Source organism: Gambusia affinis, linkage group LG04, assembly GCF_019740435.1.
Source record: "Gambusia affinis linkage group LG04, SWU_Gaff_1.0, whole genome shotgun sequence".
In the NCBI taxonomy this organism is placed as follows: domain Eukaryota; kingdom Metazoa; phylum Chordata; class Actinopteri; order Cyprinodontiformes; family Poeciliidae; genus Gambusia; species Gambusia affinis.
The window spans coordinates 478,139-506,045 of NC_057871.1; the positions used below are offsets into that span (position 1 = coordinate 478,139).

The 27,907-nt window shown below is 49.0% G+C and overlaps 2 protein-coding genes across 9 annotated transcripts; one reads left to right on the forward strand and one right to left on the reverse strand.

Annotated features, from left to right (window-relative positions):
- Nucleotides 1-1,310: 1,310 nt before the first annotated feature.
- On the forward strand, nt 1,311-22,953 carry kif16ba (kinesin family member 16Ba). Of its 7 annotated transcripts, XM_044112971.1 has the most exons (29): nt 1,311-1,674; nt 6,116-6,185; nt 6,262-6,375; nt 6,440-6,556; nt 8,150-8,247; nt 8,428-8,537; nt 8,695-8,837; nt 8,907-9,075; nt 9,147-9,278; nt 9,354-9,529; nt 9,936-10,001; nt 10,114-10,173; nt 10,244-10,363; nt 10,441-10,492; nt 10,572-10,709; nt 11,751-11,833; nt 11,906-11,994; nt 12,878-12,910; nt 13,141-13,194; nt 14,434-15,630; nt 15,708-15,866; nt 15,938-16,040; nt 16,153-16,200; nt 16,427-16,474; nt 17,491-17,698; nt 20,869-20,991; nt 21,708-21,797; nt 21,905-21,988; nt 22,401-22,953. In XM_044112971.1, the coding sequence occupies exons 1-29, from the start codon at nt 1,628-1,630 to the stop codon at nt 22,463-22,465; spliced, it is 3,996 nt and encodes a 1,331-aa protein (XP_043968906.1). In that variant the 5' UTR covers nt 1,311-1,627; the 3' UTR covers nt 22,466-22,953. The 7 variants fall into 7 exon arrangements, with proteins under 7 accessions (XP_043968906.1, XP_043968902.1, XP_043968905.1 ...); XM_044112967.1 differs by having other exon boundaries at nt 21,708-21,988; XM_044112972.1 differs by lacking the exon at nt 17,491-17,698 and having other exon boundaries at nt 1,312-1,674.
- LOC122828939 (dynein regulatory complex subunit 4-like) lies at nt 21,562-27,438 on the reverse strand. Of its 2 annotated transcripts, XM_044113026.1 has the most exons (11): nt 27,284-27,438; nt 27,061-27,150; nt 25,963-26,160; nt 25,684-25,890; nt 25,562-25,616; nt 25,280-25,485; nt 24,988-25,155; nt 24,833-24,919; nt 24,555-24,764; nt 23,448-23,513; nt 21,562-23,380 (listed from the first exon to the last, which is right to left on the reverse strand). In XM_044113026.1, exons 1-11 carry the CDS (start codon nt 27,284-27,286, stop codon nt 23,270-23,272), a joined length of 1,401 nt encoding a protein of 466 aa, XP_043968961.1. In that variant the 5' UTR covers nt 27,287-27,438; the 3' UTR covers nt 21,562-23,269. The 2 variants fall into 2 exon arrangements, with proteins under 2 accessions (XP_043968961.1, XP_043968962.1); XM_044113027.1 differs by lacking the exon at nt 27,061-27,150 and having other exon boundaries at nt 27,284-27,420.
- Nucleotides 27,439-27,907: the final 469 nt, after the last annotated feature.

The window sequence follows — 27,907 nt, forward strand, 5'->3', positions numbered from 1 at the left end:
TCATTTTTTGTCCCCTCCAGGGGGTCTTTTTGTGGCTCTAGTGTCCCTTATATGACAGCAGGCTGACAGGAAGGGGGAAGGAGAGGGAGGAAGACATGCGGCAAAGGTCAACTGGAATCGAACCCACGACCGCCGGGTTCTTATGAACTCCTGCCCCACACACTCCTATTTTCAGACAGATCTTCTTTATTAAAGGGTTAACTACACAAGTGGAACAAAGAACAACTCTCACCTGGAGCGCTAAGGCTTGTGCTCATTCTTCTACAAAGAACCCAAGAGGACAAATTTTTTCTTTTCCATTTTCTCAAAAAGGATTTCATTCCTTTGCAATAGATTTGAATATTTCTCATAGTAAATTTCAACACACTCTACTCTATTTTGTAAACCTGGGGCATCAAACTCATTTCCATTTCGAGCCACATCAAGATCATAAATATCATCAAAGGAAGCAGAAAGTATAAGTTACAGTAACTAACAACTAAAATGCTATAACTTTGTCTGCATTCAATGAGTAGTTCTAAAAATTAACTATTCAACACTGAAGTATCTTGACTTTATACACATGAAACTGATTTTATTTGACAGATAAAATAATAATTAAGCTCATACCAAGTCCTACCAAAGACTGGCCTGCCTGAAGTCTAGAGGGCCACAGAAATAGCTATGGGGGGCCAGATTTGGCCTGCGGGCCTTGAGTTTGACATGTGTTGCATGCAGTCACAGTGATAACAAATGTATATTTAAAATTGCACATATACCTTTAAAGATACTCAGTGAAAATCTTTGTATACATTCTTAACTATTTGTTGCACAAAATTGTCAGAAAATTGATCCAACTGCACCTTCATGTTAGTTTAAAATCTCCAACAAACTTCACATGAAAACCCTAACCCTACTTAAAGGTAGTTTTTGTCTTAGAGCAGGTATGGAATGCCCATGTTTAACCTGGTTTTCCAGCAGTATTTTATTTGTGGAATATTTTATATAAAACTCAAAAATAAGATATTCATCTGTAAAAGCCTTACAAAATCCCTATCTGGCAGGAAGACTTTCAGTTTTCAAGGTGCAACATGAGCTGACTAGTAAAAGATATTATTGTGAGGAGAAGCAAAAGTTTTGCATGGGAATGTAAAGCTTTTGTGAGAGAATGTAAAAAAAAAAAAACATGTCCCACAGAATGCTTTCTAGGGAAACAATTTTTTAAAAAATGTCTCCTGTTTTGGTAATATATATTTTTTCGTCCAGAACGTCGATGGCCCAGAAAACATTTTTGTCCTTTCAGGCCTTCCATAAATCCTATTGTTTTTATCAGCTGATGAAGCAGCCGGTCACACTAAGCTAGCGTCTGTCGATGACCGGGATCCGGGACGTGATCCGGTTCATGCCGCGGCTGTGACTCGATGCTCCCCGGCTTCGATAACATTTGTCCAGGCAGGAATTCCTCGCCTCCTCCCCCATTGCTATCAACAGAGTTTGGCCCTCAGACCGCCGGCTATCTCCGGACCTTTGCTCCCTTCTCTGTTAGCCAGGAGCTAGCTGCTGCTGCTGCTGCTGCTGCTGCTATAAAGAGGAGCGGGAAGCCGCAGGCTGAGTGACCGGGAGAGCGCGCGCTGCAGCGGGATGAAAGATGGCGTCTGTCCGGGTGGCTGTGCGGGTCAGGCCGATGAACAGGCGGTGAGTGGTGAACGCGGTGGTTTTTCTGGGTTCATTCTGTGGGTTTCGGATGGATGTTGGTTACTGTATTGACCTCTGCGGTGGTAAAGATACATTTTTGGATGTTTCTGGACGTTTTCTCCCAGTTTGCGGCTGTTTTTGGCCTTAATGCGGGCAGCAGGTGTCCGCAGGTGACCAGACTGTTTCACCTCAAACTCTTTCTGCTCTAAATGAACACTCAGAATTATTCACTCGTATGCGAGCCCAGACCCGAAGGTTCTGGTTCCGACCGTTTCCCACGGGGTCGGGTCGGAACATTGTCTGTTTATGAAGTTCAGCCGTTTTTAAAAGTAATTTCTGGTCTTTCTGACCGGAGTGTGGGATGATTTCCTCCAGCATGTATGGGCTGGAGGCTGCTGTTGTGTGGAGATTTAAAAAAATATTTCACATCTAAATGGCTGAAAAGTGAAAAGTTTCTGCATCTTTCTAACATGTTTCATCTTCTTGTTGAGGTTTTGTGAACCAATAATCCCAAACGAAGAAATTAGAGGACAAATTAAGTAATTCTTTCTCCAATATTCATGTGGGATCAACATTTCGACTGTAATCTGGTTGATAATCTGAATCATTCTGGGCTATGATGACGTCAGAGGAGTAATCTGTCCGATCTTCCTCCTCCTCTGGAGTCTTCCTCAGTCTTCCTCCTCTTCATCAGTTTGATGTTTTTGTCTCTGCATCCAGAAGCAGCTTCATATTTCCTGCAGAAGTCAGTTTTACTGATTTTATGGTAATAAATTAAAAGTCAAAGTTTATTAGTTGATTTTAAAATGTGTTCAAATCACTTCTGAACAAAAACCAGAAAATTTTAGGAATTAATTTGATGTTGATTGATTATTAATCTAATCTCAGTATTGCAACATTGATCTGCTTTTCTCTTTAATCTTTGAAATGTTTTTTTTAAACATTTACTCTATTTATGTTTTTAAACAAAACTTTCATTTAGAAATGTTCTGAAATTATTTCTTATTTTATCATCTGGTGAAATCAATAAATCATGTTAATCAACTACTTTACTCATGACCTTCATCAAAAGTCGGAGAAATTTTGGGGGATCTGGGCCGATCTTTTTACAGAGGCTGTAATTTTTATTTTTATTTTTTCTCTCTTACATTCTAGTTTATCATTCATTTGGCTGTTTGACAGTTGTGACTACTTTGAATCATAACTACTGTATGTTTTCTATGTTTTCTATGTTTTATGTGTGGACTTTGCAGGGCTCCTTGTTGTTTTGGGCTGGGTTGTTTTTGTTTAATTTTGTTGATGTTTACATAAAGTTATGAACATCAATAAAAATAAATAAATCATGTTAATAAATTTTAAAGGAAGCCAGGAGTTTTGGTGAGAATGATCTCTGATGGTTTTGGACTCTGAGGTTCTTTTCATGAGGTTCGGTTCCAGAACCGGCGCTCATTCCTAAACCAACCCGTCTTCCTGCACAGCAGTGACCTTTGACCCAGCTTCACTGCAGCGTGCCAGCTTTACGAAACGTTGTTGCTGTCAGATAGCAGATTTCTGCTGAAGTCGGGCCGGTTCTGGAGCGGCGGCGCATCAACCTGCAGAACCAGTCCAGAACCTCTGAGCCTCAGCAGAACCTGAGTCCGTCTGGTTCTGTTGTCACTTAACATCCGACTGGTTTTATATATTTTGGCTGATTTTAGTTTGTGTTGCTGTTTTAGTGGTTTATTGACTTGGTTATTTTCTGGTTGTGAAAAGTGTTTCTGTTTTTTTTGTGTATTTTTGTTTGGATGTTTTGACTGCAGGAGGATTTGATCTGGATGCAGGTTTTTACCAGTCAGCTGATTGGTGCGGCAGGCAGGCGGTTAAACATCATTAAACTGAGTTTCTGGACTTTTTGTTGCTCCATAAACCTCGATCTGACGATGAGGCAGGAAATTCTTTTGGGTTCATTCTCCTCCATAAACCACTCCTCAGTTTTATTGTTCTCATGTTCGTTTAGTCGCTACAGATTGAATATAAATGAGTCAGGTTTAGCAAACCTGCATGTTTTCCTGTCACTCATCCAGACTTTTGCTGCTTTTCAGTTCATATACATAAAACATGGGGCTGCACAGTGGTGCAGTTGGTAGAGCTGTTGCCTTGCAGCAAGAAGGTCCTGGGTTCGATTCCCGGCCCGGGGTCTTTCTGCATGGAGTTTGCATGTTCTCCCTGTGTATGGTGGGTTCTCTCCGGGTTCTCCGGCTTCCTCCCACAGTCCAAAAACATGACTGTCAGGTTAACTGGTCTCTCTAAATTCTCCCAAGGTGTGTGTGTGTGTGTGTGTGTGTGTGTGTGTGTGTGTGTGTGTGTGTGTGTGTGTGTCTGATTGTCTGTCTCTGTGTCGCCTCTCGCCTGCTGACAGCTGGAGGCAGCAGCATCTTTGACCCCATGAAGAAAAAGGGTGTTAGAAAATGGATGGATGGATTCTTAACACTTTTTCTCAATGTTTTGAGTGAACCTTCATGCTCCTGAATTTCTTTGTGTGGGATAATAAATGGTATTTCTATTTTTGATGTCTTCCTCCCATCGTGCTGCTCTGGTTCTAAAGCGGTCCTGCTGTTTAAAATTCACTTTTTGCACATTTTATTTGTTATTTTAGTCTCTTCTGCCTCTACTAACAGACGCTTAAACAAAACCACCAGGCTGCTTTTACAAATCATTTCATGTTTTTTCAAAAATCTCCAAAATGTAACGTCACAAATCAGCAGGAACAGACCGTTACCCAGCAGCCACAGCAGACTTCCCCTCCGTTACCTAGCAACCCTGGCTGAGCCCATCCCGTTTGGTCAGCTGGTTTTCCCTCTATACAATGGCTGCTGGAAAAGACCAGAGTTTTACTATTGACTCACCATCCAGGAACCATTTGCTGCATTCTGGTTGGGTGTGCAGGAGGCTCCACTTCTGCTTGTCAAAGACTGAAACCTCTTAGTTTGCTAATGATTTCAGGTAAAGACCTCGTGACCTGTTCAGGAAGCGTGATGAGTCACCTGTAAATGTCGCTCGGACTCAAGAATCTTTAACATTTAAATGTTTGTTCTGGTATAAACCAGAAGCGGGTCGGAACCAGATGTTGATCCAGATTAGGCCTGTCACTATAAGAAATCTTACTGAGCGATTAATTGTCTCAAAAATTATTGCGATAAACGATAATATTGTTTGAAGACCTTTTCACACTGATTTAATGGAAATGACATAATAATTCATGTGATTTTCTGCCAAAGATAGATACACTTTATTTTCAGATGAACATTTAACACTGGAACTGATAAAATAAACAAAACAACCAAAAACTAAAATAAAATGGATTCTCAGTCTCCATTAACAAAAATGAATAAAAACACCAAAGTGTAAATAAATACTGGATTCAACCAAAAGAGTTCAGATTATAAAGTCTGTAAACCATATTGTCCTTCAGTAATCATTAGATTTAAATAGAGAAGATGGAACATCGACTACCTGATGCAATAGTTCACACTACACGTTAGTTCACTCCTACATTTTCCCCTTAAGACAATCTGAGAACGTTGATGTTCTAAGATTGTCTCTTGTGGTTTCATAACCGATCATCCTGTAGTGTGTGGTGTGTTACGGTAGATCGTTGTGGCGCTCTGATCTAAATCAGAGGTTTTCCCCACTGGGAGTTTAACGCAGCCTGTTGAATGTGACAGGCAGCCAATCAGAAAGCGAAGATTCTCCTCCTGCTTTCTGAGGGGAAATTACAGTGGGGAATCCCAAACAGCTGACACGGAGCAACCCGAAGTCCAGCGGACATTGGAGATGATATGTGGAAACAACATTAATGTTTATAAAACATTTGGTGTAAAGAATATAGAAATGATGAGGGGAGGAGTTGGAGCCAAATTGGTACCAGTTGATGAACCCGGTAACTTTTCAGCTGTTCTTCGTTAACGTGACATAAAAAGGTTCTAATGATTTTCATTCAGTCAGGACGTTACGCTGACACTAGAGACACATGCACTGCAGGTAGATTGTAGTAAAGCATTGATTAATGCCTGGTTTTAAAATGACTTCACTGGACTTGGAGCCATTATTTTGTTCCCATTGTTGGACACCGATGGAACCCGATGGAACCCGATGGAACCGTTCTACCTAGGATTTCTGTGGGCTAATGTGTGATCTCTCAGGTTTTGGAAATGGGCCGACAATCGGCCGACAGCTCTAAGATGGTGTAGTGTGAACTGGACATTACACTGAGGAAATGAGGAAGGGAGGGTCAGTGGAGAGCAGCGGAGTTGAACCTTTTTTCATTCAGTGTCATCAACAGAAAGAGAAAAAGGCTGGAAGAGACGATAATTAAAATGAGGTTGATAGTTTTAATTTATCGTGCGATTAATTGATTTATTGTTTATTGCAACGGTCCTAATCCAGATCTTTTCTCCTGCAGGGAGAAAGAACTGGAGGCCAAATGCATCATCAGGATGGAGGGAAGCAAGACCAGCATCACCAACCTGAAGGTTAGCTGGGTTCTGGTTCTGGTTCTGGTCCGAAGCGGTGCCAGTCAGAACCAGAGCGTCTGTGTTTCGCCCTCAGGTCCTGGAGGGCGTGGTCGGCGACTCGATGAGGGAACGGATCAGAACATTCACCTACGACTTCTCCTACGACTCGACGGATGGACGGAGCCGCGCCTTCGTCTCCCAGGAAACGGTGAGGCCGGCGGCGGCGGAGCCGCAGCGGGGCCGCTGTGACCTTTGACCTCTGACCTCCGCAGGTGTTCGGTGACCTGGGCTCCGACGTGCTGAAGGCGGCCTTCGAGGGATACAACGCCTGCGTGTTCGCCTACGGACAGACCGGATCCGGGAAGTCCTACACCATGATGGGCGTCCCAGTAAGAACTCACACTGGTTCCCAGTAGTGGCTGGACAGCTGGTTGCCGTGGAGACGGCTGATGATTGATCCGTTTGTTTGGACGTCGGGCCGAGTTTGGTCTGGATGGGAGCAGAGAGGGAAAGTTTGTCTGGTGGAAACCAGTAGCTGCTTGTGGTCAGACTGGTTTCGCTCAGTGGGAGAAATTCAGTTCATCATGTTGCAGTGATCTGCTCAACCACTGAAGGAAGCCGAAAGATTTTTTTCTTCTTTACGAGGAATTTTGAGGGAATTTAATAGGAGGGAAAAATCCTGGAAATATTTATTAAAAACAAAAACAAACTAATGAAATCTTGGAGTGATGGCCTAGTCCAAGTCAGCTTTCCACAGCGCTGGGCTTTGGTTGGATGCTCCTCCGTTTTGAATGTGTGGGTTGATTTCTCTGAGAGAACTGAGCCACGACCTTTGACCCTTGGTTTGGGGCCGAGAGTCCAGCAGGGTTTGGTCGGAGATTGGAAAATGTTCCGCTGCGTTCACAAAGAGTGCTGCGGTGGCCATCTTTACTGCCGTAAACGGAGCGCCCCGGCGGCCATCTTTACTGCCGTAAACGGAGCGCCCCGGCGGCCATCTTTACTCCCGTAAAGGGAGCGCCCCGGCGGCCATCTTTACTGCCGTAAAGGGAGCGCCCCGGCGGCCATCTTTACTGCCGTAAACGGAGCGCCCCGGCGGCCATCTTTACTGCCGTAAACGGAGCGCCCCGGCGGCCATCTTTACTGCCGTAAACGGAGCGCCCCGGCGGCCATCTTTACTGCCGTAAACGGAGCGCCACGGCGGCCATCTTTACTGCCATAAACGGAGCGCCACGGCGGCCATGTTGGCTGCGTGCGGTCCCGCTGTGCCGCCGTGTCTCCTGATCTGCTGGTCCTGAAGGCGGCCGGTTCGTCTGTTTGCCCTGATAATTGAATCAGTGTTCGTTCTCTGATCTCCAGGCAAACAGAATAATCTCGGTCCCTCAGGGAGGCGCTCAGTCTGGCTCTGATTGGATCAACCAGGAGCTGCTTCTTCTTCTGCTGCTGAATGAACGCGGTTTGACCTGGAGAGCTGAATGAACTGAACATCAGGCCAGTTCTTCTGGAACAGATTCACAACAAAACCGTGGATTCAAAACGCAGAAGAAGAGAGTCAGAAAGGACGGAGAGTTTTTCTCTTGCGTTGTTTTTCTTCTCTTTTTGTGGCTCTACTTGAGGAATTTTGTTATATTTTCCATCATTAAGCCGTCAAACTCCACAAATAGAAGAAAATAGCAAGCAGACATTTTGGACATGAACATTTTATTCTTTAAATCAGAACTTTGACGACCCGTCACTAAAAATACCCGGAGTTTTATGACTTTATTCAGAATTAAGCATAGAATGAAATAATTTTCATGAAATATTTAAATGTATGTGGTATAAGAGAGATGCATTATGGGGCAGCAGAGTGGCAGAACGCTGCCCCCTGCAGGTCAGAGCCAGTGTTACTGGACTCAAAGTTCTGATCGTTTTAGTGGAAAATTTCCAGTCACCTCAGAATGAGGTGCCAGCGTTTCCATGGTAACGGGCCGTTTTCCTCTCAGGGCGACGCTGGTCTGATCCCCAGGATCTGCGAGGGTCTGTTCAGTCGGATCGCTGACGCGTCGCGGCGAGACGAAGCTTCGTTCCGCATCGAGGTCAGGTGAGTCCGCCACCTCCGGGTGGCGCTGCGGCCCCGCCCCCGGCCCTGGGGGAAGCCGACTGCGTAGATCGGCTCTGAGCACAGCTGAGGAACGGTGGTGCTATGGGCTGCCAGAGAAGGTGGACCAGAACCCAAACGGGTCGAATACCAGAACCCCCAGTTGACCTGTCGTCCCTCCAGCTACCTGGAGATCTACAACGAGCGAGTCAGAGACCTGCTGAGGAGGAAGTCCAGCCACATCTACAACCTGCGGGTCCGCGAGCATCCCAAGGACGGGCCGTACGTGGAAGGTAGCGCTTCATGTGCTTTGACCCGGGATTCCAAAACCCATTGCGTGTTTTTTACGTCTTTCTGGTCAATGAACTTTTTGCATGTTTTCAGTGTGTTTTTAGTTTGCAGTGTTTTCAGTTTTTCTGATTAGTGTGGTGGGTTTGTGTCGCGGCGCAGACCTGTCCAAACACCTGGTGCAGAACTACAGCGACGTGGAGGAGCTGATGGAGGCGGGGAACATCAACCGCACCACCGCCAGCACCGGCATGAACGACGTCAGCAGCCGCTCCCACGCCATCTTCACCATCAACTTCACACAGGTGGGTGGCGCCGGCCGATCCCGCCGCCTCGTGTCGGCGGGCCCAAGTGACCGCCGCGTCTGATTTCAGGCCAAGTTTGACGCAGAGATGCCGAGCGAGACGGTGAGTAAGATCCACCTGGTGGACCTGGCTGGCAGCGAACGCGCCGACGCCACTGGCGCCACTGGCGCCCGGCTGAAGGAGGGCGGGAACATCAACAAGTCGCTGGTCACGCTGGGAAACGTCATCTCCGCTCTGGGTCAGGACTCCACGTGAACGCGTCGCTGCGGTTGGCGCTCCGGTTCTGACCCGGTCTCTGTTTCCGTCCAGCCGACATGGCGCCGGACGGCGGGAACGCCAACCAGAAGAAGAAGACGGTTTTCGTCCCCTACAGAGACTCGGTGCTGACCTGGCTGCTGAAGGACAGCCTGGGCGGGAACGCCAAGACCATCATGATCGCAAGTGAGCGCCACCGTCTGGCCAGTCTGAGGTAAGCAGCTCTTCAAAATAAAAGCCCTAACTGTTGGGTCTTCGCAGCCATCTCCCCCGCCGACGTGAACTACGGCGAGACGCTCAGCACTCTGCGCTACGCCAACCGAGCCAAGAACATCATCAACAAACCCACCGTCAACGAGGACTCCAACGTCCGGCTGATCAGGGAGCTGCGGGCGGAGATCGCCCGGCTCAAGGCGCTGCTGCTGCAGGGAAACCAGGTCAACGCTCAGGGCGGCGAACGGCGCCACGCCACACTTAATAGCAGAAACATCGAATTAGAACGGCTCTGCTGTCTCACTAGGAGAAACGAGGCGCCTCACTGACTGGATTTACGGATCAGTTTAGCTAAATGTCAACATAACTGCAGAAACCAGAGCCACTGCTTCATGACGGGTCACCTGAAGGTCACGTTTTAGACGTTTCAGCTTCTGCTAAGTTTGGTATCTTTATGACATCGTTGTACGTTCATTAATCTAATAAAAATAAAAATGATCCCATCAGCCAGTTCTTGGTGAAGCAGCAGAGCTCAGCTTTTTAAACGACCCAAAGCCGGTCCTGGTAGTGGCAGCATCATGGTTTCCTTGGCGATAATCACCTGAATCAGTTTCCCTCCCTCTGGTTCAGATCGCTCTGCTGGACTCGCCCACGGCTCTGAGCATGGAGGAGAAGCTGCACCAGAACGAGGCCCGGGTCGGTCCACTTCAGCGCTCAGACAACATGGAGGACGGAAACGTTCTGAAAACGTCCGGAGGTCCACCGGGCGTCCCGGTCCGATGGCTCACTCTGATGTTCTGGTCCACAGGTTCTGGAGCTGACCAAAGAGTGGACCAACAAATGGAACGAGACGCAGAACATCCTGAAGGTAAGAGGGTTCTGTTCAGCCGGGCCGGGTCGGTTCTGTTCAGTCAGACTCCTCCTACTTTGCGCTGCAGGAGGAGACGCTGGCTCTGAGGAAGGAGGGCATCGGCGTGGTTCTGGACTCGGAGCTGCCTCACCTCATCGGCATCGACGACGACCTGCTCAGCACCGGCATCATCCTCTATCACCTGAAGGTGGCGCCGTCGGGTCAGACTGGAGTCGGGCCGCGCGGCGTTCAGGTTTCTCAGGAAATGTGTGTTTTCTGTCTCAGGAGGGACGGACGTACGTGGGCCGGGAGGACGCGTCCGGCGAACAGGACATCAGTGAGTCATCCCCGTCTGATGAAGACCACTGGTGGTTCTGGTTCTGGTTCTGGGCTCACGTTCTGCTCTACTCCTGCAGTTCTGCACGGCCTGGAACTGGAGAGCGAGCACTGTGTGTTTGAGAACCACAGCGGAACGGTTACGCTGGTGCCGCTCGGCGGGGCTCAGTGTTCGGTCAACGGGGTTCTAGTGGCGGCGCCGGTCCAGCTCAACCAGGGTGAGGATCCAAAAGAACCCAAGTATTTTCAGAGTATTTCACTGCCTGGTGTAACGGGAGAGGTTCTGGTCAGCATTGGACACCGCTAACTAAACATTAGCTTCACTAAATATGAAGAGCTACTCAAGGTTCCACTGAAGCTGCACACCCACATGATAGTTAGCAGAGGCTAACGCTAAATCGCTACACCCACATGATAGTTAGCAGAGGCTAACGCTAAATCGCTACACCCACATGATAGTTAGCAGAGGCTAACGCTAAATCGCTACACCCACATGATAGTTAGCAGAGGCTAACGCTAAATCGCTACACCCACATGATAGTTAGCAGAGGCTAACGCTAAATCGCTACACCCACATGATAGTTAGCCGAGGCTAACGCTAAATCGCTACATCCACATGATAGTTAGCCGAGGCTAATGCTAAAGCGCTACACCCACATGATAGTTAGCCGAGGCTAACGCTAAAGCGCTACACCCACATGATAGTTAGCCGAGGCTAACGCTAAAGCGCTACACCCACATGATAGTTAGCCGAGGCTAATGCTAAAGCGCTACACCCACATGATAGTTAGCAGAGGCTAATGCTAAAGCGCTACACCCACATGATAGTTAGCAGAGGCTAATGCTAAAGCGCTACACCCACATGACAGTTAGCCAAGGCTAACGCTAAAGCGCTACACCCACATGATAGTTAGCCGAGGCTAACGCTAAAGCGCTACACCCACATGATAGTTAGCCGAGGCTAACGCTAAAGCGCTACACCCACATGATAGTTAGCCGAGGCTAACGCTAAAGCGCTACACCCACATGATGATTATTATGTTATACCAACATAATTAGCAGAAACTAGCGCTATGGCACTGAAACAATCCTGTTTCCCTCTGCGTCACGATGAGAACATGAAGCTCTTCTTCATATCTGTGGATTCTTTCAGGTTTCGTTTTTAATGTTCACTCCAGTTTTTCTGAAGTTTCTAAAGCGGTTCTGATTCTGGGAACTCGATCGGTCATTAACTGGTTGACCTTCTGTCTGTGGTCCAGGAGCCGTTATTCTGTTGGGCCGGACCAACATGTTTCGCTTCAACCATCCGAAGGAAGCGGCCAAGCTCAGGGAGAAAAGGAAGGTGAGTTCAGGGGCGGTCAGGGCGTTCAGGTGAGTCCAGGATGGTTCTGAAGAACCTGTTCTGTCCCCTCAGAGTGGCCTCCTGTCCTCGTTCAGCCTGTCCATGACGGACCTGTCCAAGTCCTGTGAGAACCTGTCCACTGTGATGCTCTACAACCCGGGGTGAGTCCAACTGTCAGAACCTCACATCCTGCTGTGGTTCTGGTTCTGAGAATCTCACATTTATTAGTTGATTGGCGCCCGAAGCTCCCGTATCGAGACGTTTCCTCCATGAAGGAGCCGACAGAATCACAGCAGCGGTGAAACTTTTTAAATTCAGGAGTTTCAACCAGAGCGACTCGTTCCAGATGTTAACGTTGATTCTGGTTCAGAGAATGAAAACCAAACGTTGCATTACATCGATGCAGGTTTTTTTATTCCCGACCTGGTCAGGTTCTGGACTTCGCCATCCTGGTCTGCAGACCCGAGCAGGAGATCCCTTCCATAGGAATCGAAACCAGTCAGAGAGCTATGTACTGGTGTTTTACTGGAAAGTTGAGTGGAAGGAAAAAGTGTCGAAGTGACAGGAAACACAAATGTTTCCAGTCAAGGTTTTAAGCATCCCACAATTTCTAACAGCCTGGAAAACAATTTTAACTTCATCCTGCTTCCTTCAACTGAACCAGGTGAACCGATTCCTTTAGCCGAAGAACCAGGTGAACCGATTCCTTTAGCCGAAGAACCAGGTGAACCGATTCCTTTAGCTGCAGGTTTTGGGCAAAAAGTAAACGTGTAAATCAAGTTTTCTACTTTTTTTTCCGTTTCTTCCTAATATTTCTTCCTCTTCCTGGTTTCCTTCTGTTTGTCTCACTCTTGGTTTTATTTTCTGTTTCATGTTGATTTTAGGGAATTTTAGCATTTTGTTTTCAAATGTAATCATTTCTCGGAGAATAGAAACGGTTCGGTTTTGACTCGGCACCACAGAAGAACTGTTATGATTATTGGTTATTGATCTGAGCTGATTGGATCTGAATCAGGACTAACTATGTCCCTGTCCCGTTGGCAGTCTCTTCACTCAGAAGGGCCCCGTCTTCCTCAGGTAGTCGTCCACTTCCTGTCTAACTGTCCCGTCCGTCCACCTGTCTGTCTGCCATCAGCTTGTTGCTCCTGTCCTCACTGTCCAGCACCAGACCCTCTGTCGTCCCTGGAGATTCACCTCCAGCTTGTTTTTATTTGCCGCCTCCGTCCATTCGGCCCGTCACGTCCTCTGGTGTCCCTCAGAAGACATCCAGGATGCTAACGGTATGCTAACAGTGTTTGTCTCCACAGGCTAGAATTCGAGAGGCAGCAGAGAGAAGAGCTGGAGAAGCTGGAGATGAAAAGGTAAACCGGCGCTGTCCTCCCAATAGGCAGACTGTCACTTAGCATGTCCGCTAGGATGTCGCTTAGCATGTCCACTAACATGTTACTTAACATGTCCTCTAGCATGTCGCTTAGCAAGTCCACTAACATGTCACTTAGCATGTCCGCTAACATGTCACTTAGCATGTTGCTTAGCTTGTATGCTAACATGTTGCTTAGCATGTCCGCTAACATGTCGCTTAGCATGTCCGCTAACATGTCGCTTAGGATGTCCGCTAACATGTCGCTTAGCATGTCCACTAACATGTCGCTTACCATGTCCGCTAACATGTCATTTAGCAAGTCCGCTCACATGTCACTTAGCATGTCACTTAGCAAGTCCACTAACATGTCACTTAACATGTCACTTAGCATGTCTGCTAACATGTCACTTAGCATGTCACTTAGCATGTCCACTAACATGTCACTTAGCATGTCAGCTAGCATGTCGCTTAGCATGTCAGATGCTGCAACATAATCATAATCTCACATTTTATTGTCAAAGCTCAAATGATTTTATTATAACTATAATTATTATTATTTATAACTCTGAGTTATAAATGTGGATCTCAGAGCGTTTTGATTGGCTGCTGTTCCTCATGAACCCGCCTCTTTCTGCTGACGAAACCGGAGCCATTTTGTCTGGATCTCAGCTGCGAGCCCTGAGGCGTTCCTCTGGGACCGGCCTGGAATTTTATGTTTATTTTATCTTTAATTTCACAGATTAATAAGATCTATGGGTCATTTACATCACAAAAGCACTTCATGATGCAAGCTCTGAATCATACAACTACAGGAAGTAGAAGAAAAGCTTAAAATGCTGAAAATGGCAAAAACATCAAATATGAAATGTTGTAAACTTGCTCTACTGAACATAAATCCTCCAGACCACTAGGGGGAGTCGGGGTCTGTTCTATAATATTGTAGAAGACATGAAGGATGATAAACTTTTTCTTCCTCTAACTTTCTTCTGAATAAACCGTCTTTACTGAGGTTCCAGTTGCAGACAATTTGGTCGGCTCCCCCTGGTGGTCTGGAGGAACAACGTTAGTGGAGCCAGTTTGCTGCGTTTTATTTTTGCTCCTGTTTCCTGCAGCTGCAGCATTTTTTTGTTGCATCTACTGTTTTGTTGGCCTCCATGAATGCTGCCTGTCAGACCAAAATCTGGGCGGAATGACCTGCGGTGTTAAACGTCCAGTTCCTGTGTTCGTATTTCTGCAGGAGGCTGATCAAGGAGATGGAGGAGAAGCAGCTGAGTGAGAAGGCGGAGCTGGAGCGCCTCCAGCAGGAGGTGGAGAGTCAGCGCAAGGAGTCACAGGAGGTGCAGCAACGGATCCTGCGACAGGAGGAGAGCCTGCGCCGCCGCAGCCAGGACATCGAGAGCCGCCTGCGGGACTTTCTCGCCGAGAAGGAGCGCTTCGAGGAGGAGCGGCGCTCCGAAGTCCAGGAGGTGGCACTGCAGCGCAGGAAGCTGCAGCAGGAGGAGGAGCGAGAGGTGGAGGAGCAGACGGAGATCTGCCGCGAGCTGCAGCGGCTGCAGAGGGAGCGTGAGGAGCAGCAGGTGCGCCTGGAGGCGGAGCGGCGGCGGCTGGAGGAGCAGGAGCGGGAACAGCTGAGTCTGGTCGCCCGGCTGGAGGAGCAGCTGCGGGAGGCGCAGGAGGCGGCGGCAGTGCTGCTGGCCAGAGAGGATGCGCGGCGCTTGGAGGAGGAGCGGCGTGTGCTGGCGGAGATCAGGGAGGCGCTGCTGCGCGCCAAGGAGGCCGCCGAGCGCACGGACGGCGAGGACGCCGCTAAGGAGGCGCGCTCCGTCCAGAAACAGTACCTCGCCTTCAAGGAGGCCCAGGTGGATGAGCTGCGGCGGCTGCAGGAGGCGCTGCAGCAGCAGAGGGAACTGCTGCAGGAGGAGGTGACAGCAGAGAGGAGCTCGCTGCAGCAGCTCGCACGCAGCCTGAAGGAACACCAGCAGAGGGCGCCGCAGGATGTCGGCGGCCAGGAGGAGACGCTACTACGCCAGGCGCAGCACCGCCTGCACTTCAAGGAGCTGCAGCTGGCCAACATGGCCGCCGGCGTGCTGCCGGCGCTTCTGGAGGAGCAACAGCGGGCGCAGGAGGTGCTGCAGCGGCACGGTGACGTGGCGCCGGCTGGCCTGGACAACACGCTGTTCCAGGTGGAGAAGGAGCTGGAGGAGACGCAGGACAAGCTGCACCTCCACTGGCACGGCGCGCAGCAGCTGCAGCAGCTGCAGGAGAGCTGCGAGTTCACGGCCAACGTGGCGCGGCAGGAGGAGAAGGTCCGCCGCAAGGAGAGGGAGATCCTGGCCTGGAGGGAGGCGCAGCAGCAGGAGGCGCTGGAGCAGGCCGTGGCCCGGCTGGAGCGCCGCCACGCCGCCCTGAGGCCCGACCGGCCGGACCACCGCAGGTCCGCTTCTGGTTCCGGTCGTGCTGCCTGACCCGGCCGGTCCGACCCGAACTCAGGACTCCGGTTCTGTTCTGCAGGGTGGAGCAGGAGATCCAGGAGCTGCGGCGGCACATCAGTGAGAGCGAGAACCAGAACCGGGCCCAGTCGGTCAGTACCGAGGAGAAGATGGGTCACAGCAGCTCCCCGGTCGGACACATGCAGAGTCTGAACCCGCTGCTGCCGCTGTCTGATGACAGGTAGGGTCCGGTTCTGGTTCCAGTGATGGTTCTGGTTCTGGTCCAGCTCTAAGGCTCTGATGCTCCAGCAGGATCAACGCCTACATCGAGGAGGAAGTGCAGCGCCGGCTGAGGAAGATGAACTTCCTGAACGGCGGCGGCGTGGATCTGTCCGTGTCCTGCGACTCTCTCAGGGTACGACCTTTGACCCCAGACCTCCGAGTCGGGTCCGGCCGTCGGTTCTGTAGAGTTCTGTCAGGTGTAGCTTGTTTGTCCAGAACTGAAGTTCAGCTGTTCGACTCTGCAGGACGAGGAGGAAGTTAGCGACTGTAGCTCTGTTAGGCTAACAGACGAGGTAAGACCAGGAGCCCTGACCTTGACCTTGACCCCTGCATGACCCTAATGATGATGATGAGGATGATGGTTTCCTGGGTTTATTTTGTCCGGCTTGTTCTTGGATCTGTTCCCCGTCTCCTCTGATTTAAACCTTAATCTAGTAAATCCATCTGGTTGTTGATCTGATGGGAAACTCGGCTTATTTTTATTTGGTGATGCTGTTGATGTTTAATTTTTGTTTTCAGGAAGAGGAAAAACTGCAGAACATAAATCCACGAAGGCTGAAGTATGAGGTGAGACTTATGGTCATGAGTTCTTGATCCTTTATGCTGCATGTAAACTGCATGATGTTAATTCATCATGAAGTTAATTTTCTACGCTAATTATCTGTACTAGGAGAGGGGCGCCGTCACACTGGGTGTGAGAGCAGAACTTTATTTATGTTCAGTTCAAAGCTGTTTTTAGCATCTCTTGTTAAGATAGATTAGAAACCAGCCCAGGGTGACCCCTGTCCAGTCAAAATGGCTGCCCTGGCATCTTTCTCTGTAGCAGCTTCCACACTGAAGAGTGTTTTAGTCCGGTTCGGTCAGCAGCTCTGTTTGGGTAAAATCGTCCACTGAAGTGATTGTGGGGTCAGCGGTCCGGCCGATCCTGGTTGGTTCTGCAGGAACCGCCTCTCTAGGTTGGAGCAGCACCTCCAGACCCTGCAGCATTGAGTCCGGAACCAGAACTGGACCCGGATCAGGGAGATCCTGCTGGCTTATCAAGATCTGCAGGGTTGGAACAGGAGCGTTATGAAAACCTTCCAGAGGAAATCCAGATTTTCCATCTTTAAAATCCAAAAATATGATTATTGGCCTGCGCTAGCTGAGGAGCAGCAGCTAGCTGAGGAGCAGCTAGCTGAGGAGCAGCTAGCTGAGGAGCAGCTAGCTGAGGAGGAGCAGCTAGCTGAGGAGCGTTAACATGCTACGCAGTGTACTGGATCAATTTGAGTCGGTATGAAAATCCTGTTTGGGTCGGAAAGTTTTGCTCCGCTGTGGGAAAAGAATCATTAGATTAAATAATCAAATTATCTTCATGCCTATAAGAAACAGATTAAAATTTCGACCCAAATTATTTTCAATCATCCTTTGTCTAAAATAATGGTGCGTAATTTGCATGTCAACCTCTTGATGCTTTAAATGTCTCGTTTCTCACCTGGTGGTTGATTTGTAATTCTGATTGGGTGAATCATGGATTCGGTTTAATTCACTCACATTTGCCGTCCTTCTTGGCGATGTAGTCACGGACTTCCCCCTTGTGCTCACAGAACGCCTGCTGGCCTAACCTCCTGGAGCCTGAGAGAGAAAAACGGCTGGAATCCTCTGATAAACTCCTGATCGAAAAAGATCTGGACAAGGAAAAATGGTGGGAAGGAGAAGTAAACGTTCTTGGAAGGAAGCAGTTCCGAGCTGTTTGTGGCCCTGATTGTTGCTACAAAGCGACCGACCAACTGAGTGGAACCAAGAACATGACCGGTGATGGTTATTATATCCTCTCTGATTCTGGGGATCTGGGGAAAATGTTGAACAAAGCATTTTATTCCCACTCTGAGAAAACAGTCAATGATCAGACGTTTGAAGACCCAGAACTTTCAAAGCTTCAGATCAGCCACAAACAAGATTCACAGGAAGAGGTCAACGGTTCAGTGAAGCTGGAAGCAGAGCATTTATCGGCCCATCTGTACCACCAATTAGAGGATCTCAAAAATATCAAGAACCAAACCCAGAACGTTCTCAGCCATGCAGCACAGGAAGGTCCTGGCGAGGAGTTAATCGAGTCTGAGCAAGTTTGGAAAGCCGACGCTAACGCAGAGATGAAACAAGAAGCGGAGAAGCTCCTGGACTGTGAGAGCCGTGTTTCAGACGACATCGGCGTTCAATATCAGGTCCAAGAAGAGTTGGAACCTTGCGATTCTCACGTCTCTGACGATTTTATCAACTTTGGACAGGACTCAAAACATGACTCCTACCAACAGATGAAACAAGAAACGTTGGCTAGGAAGAACAACGTCTTAGACCAGCTTGAAAATGTCAAGAATGGAGCTGATGAAACAGAGAGAGCAGATAAGTCTGAACTGTTTAAGCCTCAAAGCTCTGGCAGCGAGTTTATCATCTCTGAGCGACATCCAGCAGACGCCAGCAACGGTCCAGCTAAACTAGAGGAGTCAGACAATGGGAATAACTTCCTGGAGAACTTTGAAAATGTCAAAAATCAAAGGTTAAACCTGGAAGGTGATGAAGAGTTGGAACAAGACAAAGAGGCAAAGCAGGAACTGACCAACAGGAGCTACATTTGGGATTATGTTTCTAAAGTCAGGAGCCAAACTCTGCACCCGTGGACGACCAGAGAGTCTGAACTGCTGAAGTGGCTGAGTTCTGGTCGAGACTATATCCGCTCCGAACAGGACATGAAGTCAGTCAGTGATGCTGCAGGAAGGGTGTCGAATACAAGGAGCTTTGTCTGGAACTATGTCGCTAAAGTTAGGAACCAAACACTGAACCCATGGAGACCGGAAGAACCCGAGCAACCATCTGAGCTGCCCAACTCCAGCAAAGAGTCCACTAAGTCTGGTGGCAGCGAAATGGGTCAAGAAAAAGATGAAGCTCCAGAAAGGGCATCCTCCACCCGGAATAACGTTTGGGATTTTGTTGCAAAGGTTAGGAATCAAACCCTTCACCCCTGGAGGTCAGATGGGCCTGAGAGTCAGGATATCCATGCCATCAGTGGTCTCAACAGACAAGAGGAAAATGAAAAACCAGTGAACATGATGACCAGTAAGTCAAACCTTTGGGACTATGCTACAAAAGTCAAGAACCAAGCCTTGAACCCATGGAGAGCAGAGGAAGCAGAACTTCCCAGCAGTCGATCAACAACGTTACAGAGCTCAGAAAAAGGTTCCAGCCACGATACAAGTGAGACGAACAGGAGCCACATTTTAGAATACTTCACAGGAAAACTTTCAGATGTTTACAAAGACGCAGAGAGACGAATTCAGGGCACAAGAGATTTCATCCAAAATGTGGGAGTCGACGATATGAAGTCTGCCGTCTCTCAGTACGTCACCATGAGGTCCGGGGATTTTCCACTGATCCAGACAACAAAACTTGCACCAAAACCTCACTCTGTTCTGGAAAACAAAGTCTCCTTGGTGGATCTGTCCAGTACTGCTCAAGGGTTTGGTTTGAATGCCATGTCGGTAATCAGAAATACCGGACCAGAGGAGTTTTACCAGAGTCTAATTGAGTTTCCACCAGCTCTGGCACAGCTTCATAGTCTGTCATCCCATCAGATCATTGACGAAACTGAACCTCTGTCTCCTCAAAGACCAGGTAGGAGGATCCTGAGCATCTTCTGGCTCGGAGCGGCCAGCTTTGACCAACCCAGTCCAGAACCGGCCTGTCTCCTTCTGTCAGAACAAGACCTGACGGTAGTTTCAGCTGGCCAGGACTCACTGGACACCCTGTGTCTCTTCCATCACTTTGACCTTATGGAGATCCAGGAGGTCCAGATCAGCTTGGCAGGGCAGCACGTCCGTCTGATCGGATCCAGGGAGGACTCGGTTCTGGCGGTCTTCACTCACAACCAGGAGCTCACACAGGAGTTCTGCAAGGCGGTGCTGAAGGCTCGCTGTCCGGAGACGTTCTCTGAGGCGACCGAGAGTCACCCGCTGCTGTCGCAGGACCTCATGGCTCTGTCTCTGGATTGGACCTCCCGGGTTCCTGACATCGTCACAGATATCGGTCTGAACCTCACTTCCAGGTTCAAGCGGGTCCTAGCGGACCTGCTCTACATCGTCCACGGGAACATGGACGGCCCCGGCAAACCTTCCCTGGCGGACATTCGTCCTCTGCTCTACAGCAGCGTCCGGCTGCACCAGGACTCTCTGCTCCGGTTCCTCCTGACCGACACCCACGTTGCTCTCCTGCAGGAGGACGGAGTGTTTCACCCGGCGCCGCGGGGCTCCAGCCGGGTTCCCGTCCAGCCGCAGTTCCAGGGACTGAAGCTGCGGCGGCGTTCAGACATCCGGTGTCTGCTGGTCAGGAGGAACGAGGCCTGCTTCAACGTCGACATCGTCTTCACAAATCGCAATCAGCAAACTCCGAAACGTAAGGTGGAGCCAAGGCGGCGCTCCGCCGACGTTCCCTCCTGCGGCGCTCGGCGTGAATCCTGGAAGTTGAGTTTCGGCTGCTCTGCAGAAGCTCAGATCCTCATCAACCATCTGTGCATCTGAAGATGGAGCCAGAAGAGCTCGTCTGCAGCACCGACTGAAAGATTAAAGACCAAAAACACCAAATTTAAATGTTTTTAACGTTTTAGTGTCTTATTGAAATCACACAGACTGAATTTAAATCTGTAACAGAGAATCTGCTGCTGACTGAAGACGAATGTTTGTTGACAAAGGGGGAATGATGATGTCACTTCCCTGTTTTTATTATTTCACAGCCACAAATACGTCAACGCTGAATGTTGCGCAGCGTGTTTGTAATTAATTTGAAATTAATAAAGATTTTATCCGTTTTAACGATGGCTGTTTGAGCGTTTCTTAGATCTCATCGTTTTTTCCCAGCTTGTTCCGGGTCGATTGTTTACCGTCTGCTCCTCTTTCCGTCTGTTTCCCGCCTGGTTTTGGTGATTTGTCTCGCAGCATCTGATGTCGCGCCCGGCCGGGACGCTCTGCGCCGCCGCCAAGGAGCCCGTCAGGGTGAGCATCCCGCGCTACGTCCTGCGCGGCCAGGGCAAAGACGAACACTTCGAGTTCGAGGTCAAGGTGAGTCCGCTCGGCTCAGGTACGTTTACATCCGTTTCTACAGGATCAGGTCGCCGTGGAAACGTCAGGAGCAAAACGACACATTTAAAACTATAACAGAAAATCCAAAGTTGGCTTTCTGAGGGAGCTGAGGAACCAGTAAAACCAGTAAGGAACCAGTATGGAACCTGGAGCGCTTAGTGTGACTAAAACCAGCTGCTGTTTCTCAACGTTCCCCAAAATAACCAGCTGCTCCATAAAGTCAGACTTTACAGATTCATAAGGTATTTATTTAGACGTTTATGGAAATAAAACCATGCAGATTAAAATCATGTTTCCATATTTCTGATTTTATTGCCGTCTGTTTTGTGCAGAATAATCTGGTGGGTTTTTGTTTTTAAGTATGAAAACTGAGCTAAATAAAAATTAATAATTTCAAAAGTCGGACTTCTTCTCTGTTCACTGAGTTTCTGCATCGGGACGTTTGGAGTCAAACCTGAACTTCTGTCATTTCCACCGTTTATGAAAACAAACATTTTAAATTTAGAAGCTAAAGCAAAAATGACACCATTTCTGTTTAGAGACCAGAAAGAGATTCACGATTTTAATCAAACTTTACAAATTAGTTTGAGGTTTAGTCTCTGGGAGGCGCTGAGGGTTCTGCTGGGCCCGGTTCTGCTGGGCCCGGTTCCCCAGCAGGGTGACCCAGTGATGAAGAGCTGCTCTGTCTTCATCAGGTCTCGGTGATGGACGACAGCTGGACCGTGTTCAGACGCTACAGCCGCTTCAGAGAAATGCACAGGAGCCTGAAGTCCAAATATCCGGAGGTGAGCCGCCAGAACCTGACCCGTTGGTTCTGGTTCTGATGAAACGGTTGTCCAGAACCGAGCCTGATCGTAGTTCTGGTTCTGTTCTGATGGTCTTTGTTTTCCAGCTGGCGGCTCTGGAGTTTCCTCCGAAGAAGCTGTTTGGGAACCGGGACGAGCGGATGGTATCGGAGCGCCGCAGCCAGCTGGAGGTACGGCGGATCGGTAGAAACCGGACCGGAACCGGGCCTCTCATAGTGTTTGCCATGGATTGTTTTGAGCCTCCAGCTGTGATGCAGTAAATGATGATTCTGTACCCACAATGCATTGCTGTAGGCCTACAGTGAATAAAACTTCCTGCTGGTTTCTGACTGAAGTCGTTCAGTTAGAAAAACTGAAACCGAGAGAAAAATCTGAAGGAGAGCAGTGGCAGATCTGATCCTGTAGGGGGCGACAGACTGCATAGTGACGTCTTGGATCAACATGGTTAGCTGCTTAGTGCTTTAGCATTAGCTTCTGCTAATTATCAACTTGGATTAGCTCTTAGCGTTAGCAGAGCTCATGTTTCTGATAAGTGCTTTAGGATTTTGGTGGTTCTGATGACCCGTCTGCCTGTCTCCCCAGCGGTACCTGAGGAACCTGTTTCGGGTCATGCTGTCCTGCTCCGGTTCTCCTCTCAGACCCGATGAGGACGGCGTTTTCCGCCTGTCCAAGTTCAACATCTGTGAGTTTTCTCCGTTCTTCAAGAAAGGCGTCTTCGAGTCCAGCAGCCACGGAACCGGCTGAGGCAGAACTGGACCTTGCTGTCCATGTGGTTCTGGTGGTTCTCCTGTTTGGTCTTGCAGGACGAGTCGATCCGCTCTGGAGGACAGAAGCTTCAGGTCGGCTCAGACTACAGAACCCGCCTGGTTCTGGTTCTGCTCAGGACATGAAAGAACAGAACCAAAGTTCTGGATCCGAAGGGTTGTGGAGAAGATCTGCAGCTTCTCTGTAGAAACAGTTTCCTGTTTGCTGCTATAAATCAATAAATTATGAGCCGAGGAAAACGGATCAGAACCGACGGCAGGTTGGACCAAAACCTGCTGGAGAGGCGATAAAACTGGAAATAATTATTTAAATGTAAAAATGTCTGAAATATACAAGATAAATGGGACTCAATAAAGTCTGAATATCTTCATTTTGTCCTTATTTTTCTTGCAGCGTTTTGATTTGTCAGCCATTAGTGAGGGGCGGGGCTAGCCCTAACAGCTGGCCAATCGGATGTGAGATCAGTTTATTTCATGATGACTTCAACACAGGAAGCTCTAGGGAAGGGGCGGGGCCTAACCAGCAGTGGTTGGATGGTTTGGGGCGATCGAGGCGCAGTGGTGAGAAAGCTCCATGTCTTTGATGACGTCAGCAGTAGTGGCAGCATCATGAACCTGCCAGACGGTTTCTGGCTCCAAATTGATCCAAGTTCAGCAGAAAAACATGAACAGTTGGATCCGTTCTGGTCACCACCGGTCCGGTCCGGGTTCTTCTCGAACCGGCTCAGCGGGTCTGGAGGGAGAGAGGAGAGGCGGGACAACGGCGACCTCCACGTCATCCTGCAGGGGGCGCAGCAGCTGCAGGATGACATACAGGATGTTAGCGACTGCAGGACAGGAAATGGGAAGCTGCAGATACACTGACCTGGGCGCCCTGGTCCAGGTCCAGCTGCAGAGCCTCCATGGCGGTCTGTTTGGACTCCAGGATCTCCTGGAAACAAGAAACAGGTTTCAGACTCGGATAATCCCAGCAGAACCGGAGTCACACCTTCACTACCTGAAAGCTGCTAGTTAGCATCAGAATCTGGAATTAGGCCATTCTGCTAGCTTATGTAGCAACATGCTAACTAGCTTCTACCTATGTTAGCTTAAAGTTTTACTCCTTCTTTTCTGAGGAGGAGGTTCTCAATTATTATGAACCTGGTAGCGACTCTGTGATGTCATCAGCTAGGCTGTTGCTAAGCTAACAAGCACTCTGTGATGTTATCAGCTAGGTTGTTGCTAAGCTAACAAACACTCTGTGATGTCATCAGCTTGGTTGTTGCTAAGCTAACAAGCACTCTGTGATGTCATCAGCTCGGGTGTTGCTAAGCTAACAAACACTGTGATGTCATCAGCTAGGCTGTTGCTAAGCTAACACTGATGTTATCAGCTTGGTTGTTGCTAAGCTAACAAACACTCTGTGATGTCATCAGCTCAGTTGTTGCTAAGCTAACAAACACTCTGTGATGTCATCAGCTAGGCTGTTGCTAAGCTAACACTGATGTTATCAGCTTGGTTGTTGCTAAGCTAACAAACACTCTGTGATGTCATCAGCTCAGTTGTTGCTAAGCTAACAAACACTCTGTGATGTCATCAGCTCGGGTGTTGCTAAGCTAACAAACTCCTTGCTGCTGTGCCTCCAACTTTCCAGAGAAACCAGAATGATGAGTTTAGTGTGGAGGATGAAGATTTCTCTTCTTCCAGACCTTCTCCTCTCCTGGATTCTAACTTTGTGTTCACAGGAAGCTGAAGAAGCGCTGCTGCCATGTTTGGAGGCTGCAGACAGGAAGTACTGGGAGTAGAAATACTTTGACGTGTTTTTGCTCCAGTAAAAGTAAAATCTCAGGCAGCTGACTGAACAACCGTCTGGTTTCCCTTCAGGATGAATCAGCTGTTCCTGAGTTAAACTCCTCCAGGTGTTTCTGCTCCTGATCAGAACCTGTGGAGAAGTTCTGGTGCCGCCCAGCGGAGCCGCCCTCCGGCCTCTTACCTGCAGCTTGTTGGCGGCGTTGCTGCGCGCCGTGGGCTCAACGCTGCAGACGGACAGCGCGGCGCTCAGCTGCGCCTCCTTCTTCTCCAGAGTCTGGCTCAGCGCCTCCAGCTTCCTCTGCAGCAGGATCTTCTTCAGGCCGCTCCTCTGCTGGATGTCCAGGATGCTCTGAGTCTGCCTCCTCAGCAGCTCGTCACGCTCCTGCTGCACCTGCGGGGAACACCTGGAGGGGTCGGCAGGGAGGAGCAGGAGGAAGGAGGAAGAAGGAAGAGGTTTACCTTCTGGAAGGCCTGCAGCAGCAGCTCGTGTTCCACCGTCAGGTCTCTGAGCTCCTGATCAACCAGCTTCTGCTGAGCTCGGTACTCCTGCTCACACACCATCATCATCATCATCAGCGCTGAGCAGCTTCCAGGTGTTGGCTCCGCCCCCTTACCTCCATCCTGTGCTTGGAGTGCTGGTGCTCCTGTAGCCGTCTGTGCAGCTCCGGAAGCTTCTGCTGGACCTCCTGCAGCGTCGTCTTCAGACGCTGGTTCTCCTGCTGAGCTGCTGAGATCTTCTTCTCCCACCGCAGCTTCTGGTTCAGCAGCTTCTTCAGCTCGCCCTGGAACAGAGAGGGATCTACTCCAGAGGGATCTACTCCAGAGGGATCTACTCCAGAGGGATCTACTCCAGAGGGATCTACTCCAGAGGATCCAGAAGGATCTACCCCTCGGCTTCCTGCTTACCTTCCACCTGTCCAGCTCCTCCTGCTGGTTCCTCTGAATTTGGGAGAAGTATTCCTCTCCTTTGCGTAGAATTCTGTCATGTTCCTCCATCAGCGACTCCATGTGACTCTTCATCCGCTGCTCCACCTCGCTGACGGCTGCACGGCGCTTCCTGTCCTCCGCCTGCATCAAAGAGTGCGCCCTCTGGTGGAAACTCATCTCCAGCTCTGGGGAGGAAGCAGCCGACCGGCGGCATGAAGCAGGACAGAGGAGGAGGAAGGACGGTGAGGAAGAGGAGCTCACCGTAGATCTGCCGCTCGTACTCGTTACCGAGCCTCATCAGCTCCGCCTGGTGCTTCTGAGGAGGAAGAGGAGGGTGAGACGAAGAGGAAAAGGAGATGAAGAGTGTTGTGTGGTCTCCTCACCAGCTGCAGCTCCTTGGCGGCGCCGTGCTCCTGGAGCATCTTCTGCTCGCCGGCCGCCTGCAGATCCCGGAGCTGCCGCTGCAGATCCAACTCCAACCCGGCGTTCCGGTCCCGGACCAGCGAGGAAGAGGAGACGGCGTCCGTCTTCATCTCACAGACGGTGTTGTGCTGCTCGGACAGGACGTGCTTCAGCTTCTGCTTGTAGACCTGAAAACCCGACACAGATTAAGGATCTGGACCGAGAGGCGGGGTCAGAGGTCATGCTTCGACAGAGCTCACCGTTATCTCCACACGGTGGCGCTCTGCAGCCTCGTCCCTCTGCCGGACGCTGTCCCTCAGCTCCGCCTCCGCCTCCTCCAGCCGCCGCCGGGAGATTTCCCACAGGCCGCGGATCTTATCGCGCTCCAGCTGGAAGTAGCTCCGCTCCTCACGCTCCCGGTCCAGCTCCTCCCGCAGCCGCACCACGTGCTCTTCCAGCTGCAGGGGGACACTCCGTCAGCCGGACCGGACTGGACCGGACCGGACCGGCTACTGGTCCAACTCAGAACCACTAACATGTTTAATCCCTGTTTAAAGGTTATTTTAATCTGTCAAACGGGCCTCATCAGAACCACATGAACCTGAATCCTAACAGAACTTTCTTGTTCTGTGGTGAATTCAGGCAGACTGCGCTCACTGAGAGCCCTTTAAATCCACAGTCAGGTGCCGGTCTGCTATGTCTCCTGACTTCAGCCTCCTCCGGTTTGATAAATACTTAATCAATCATCCATACCAATAACATCACTTCTCATTCAAACATATTATTATGCTTGTACGTTGATATAAATATAAAGTGACAAATATATTCTTTATTGCTACTAGTTGAAAGAGAAATTTTAAATTATATGTAATTAAAATGATCATAATCCACTGTTGCAACATAAACACTCCACAGCACAGAATGACAAAACTGTATGAAACAATAACACATTTGGAATATGTTGCCTAAATTATAGTGAGAATGATATGGATTTAAGTAAAATCTGATGTACAAACTGAAATCAGCAGCAGAGAGAGACCAGCTCTGTTACTCTGAGGTTTTAACAGCGGCAGGCGTTGATTCATTCTGACCAATCAGATGTTTAGATTTTAGTTGTAATTCTTCCTGTTCTCCACCAGGTGGAGCTGCGCGCGTTTTCAGGGCTAATCCACAGTTTGGTGGTTCGAGCCCCGGTTCCTCCTCTCTAACATTAACCTGCTTCATGTTGGTTCCGACAGGTTGAATCGGATCCGGAATGGTCAGAACCGGACTGAAGTGTTTTTTATTCTGTTACACAGATTAACTAAAGAGTGAACAAACGCCAGTTAGCCTCGCTAGCATCAACCAGCGGCTCCCACCTGGTCCTTGGACATCTCCTCCGTGGACAGAGCGTCCACCTCCGCGGAGGGCTTCCCCTTCCCGGACTTCTTGTTTCTGTTCTTCGGCGGCTGAAGGTGGGAAACCCGAAGACATCCACACCGTTAGAGCTGCTGATGCTAAGCTAACATGCTAACTGAACTTTGAACCACACCGTGATGCCGACATCTAAGAAGTTATTGATGAAAATAAATACTTCCTCACCATCTTATTTCACCGATCGGATCCACAGCAGCAGCAGATTCAAACCTCGCAGGTTTTAGGAACGTGAAGCGAACCGCAGATCTGCGGGAATACCAACATGAGGCGCTGCCATGGCAACGCGGTCACGTGACAGAAACACGGGTTCTTCTTCTTCTTCTTTTTTAAGGTGGTTGGCAAGCAACTTTTAGATGTGCATTACCGCCATCTACTGGAATGGAGTGTGGATCGGGACGCTAACTATATACACACCCTCAAAACAAAACAAAACAAAACAAAAAACTTATATCTTTCCTATCAATTTTGTTTCAGAAACAGTTTCAGGTGACCCCCAGTCTAAATATTCCTCTTCAAAATTAAATGAAACTGAAACCAAAACAATATATTTAAAAGTCAAATCGTAAATAAAATATCACTTTGACTGGGAGGGTCTTTCCAGAATCTGACGTCACGTTCACCCTAACTTAATAAATGTAGACATTCCTGACTGAAAACAAAATTAAAAAACTATTCATTTTCTATATCTATCTGATATTGTTTATATGACAGATTATAAAATACTGACTCAGCTCGAATAAAAAACTACTAATTTAAAATTTCAAACCATTTTATATTTATTGATTCAGA

Bases quoted from the DNA above. Each gene is read 5' to 3' on its own strand.
- kif16ba (XM_044112967.1), top strand. From the start codon at position 1,628: ATGGCGTCTGTCCGGGTGGCTGTGCGGGTCAGGCCGATGAACAGGCG. The intron at 10,493-10,571 runs GTGAGTCATCCC...CTACTCCTGCAG, and splicing joins GTCCGGCGAACAGGACATCA to TTCTGCACGGCCTGGAACTG. The intron at 15,631-15,707 runs GTCCGCTTCTGG...TCTGTTCTGCAG, and splicing joins GACCGGCCGGACCACCGCAG to GGTGGAGCAGGAGATCCAGG.
- LOC122828939 (XM_044113026.1), bottom strand. The intron at 25,156-25,279 runs GTAAGCAGGAAG...TCTCTGTTCCAG, and splicing joins AGGAGCTGGACAGGTGGAAG to GGCGAGCTGAAGAAGCTGCT. The intron at 24,920-24,987 runs GTAAGGGGGCGG...GTGTGTGAGCAG, and splicing joins ACTCCAAGCACAGGATGGAG to GAGTACCGAGCTCAGCAGAA.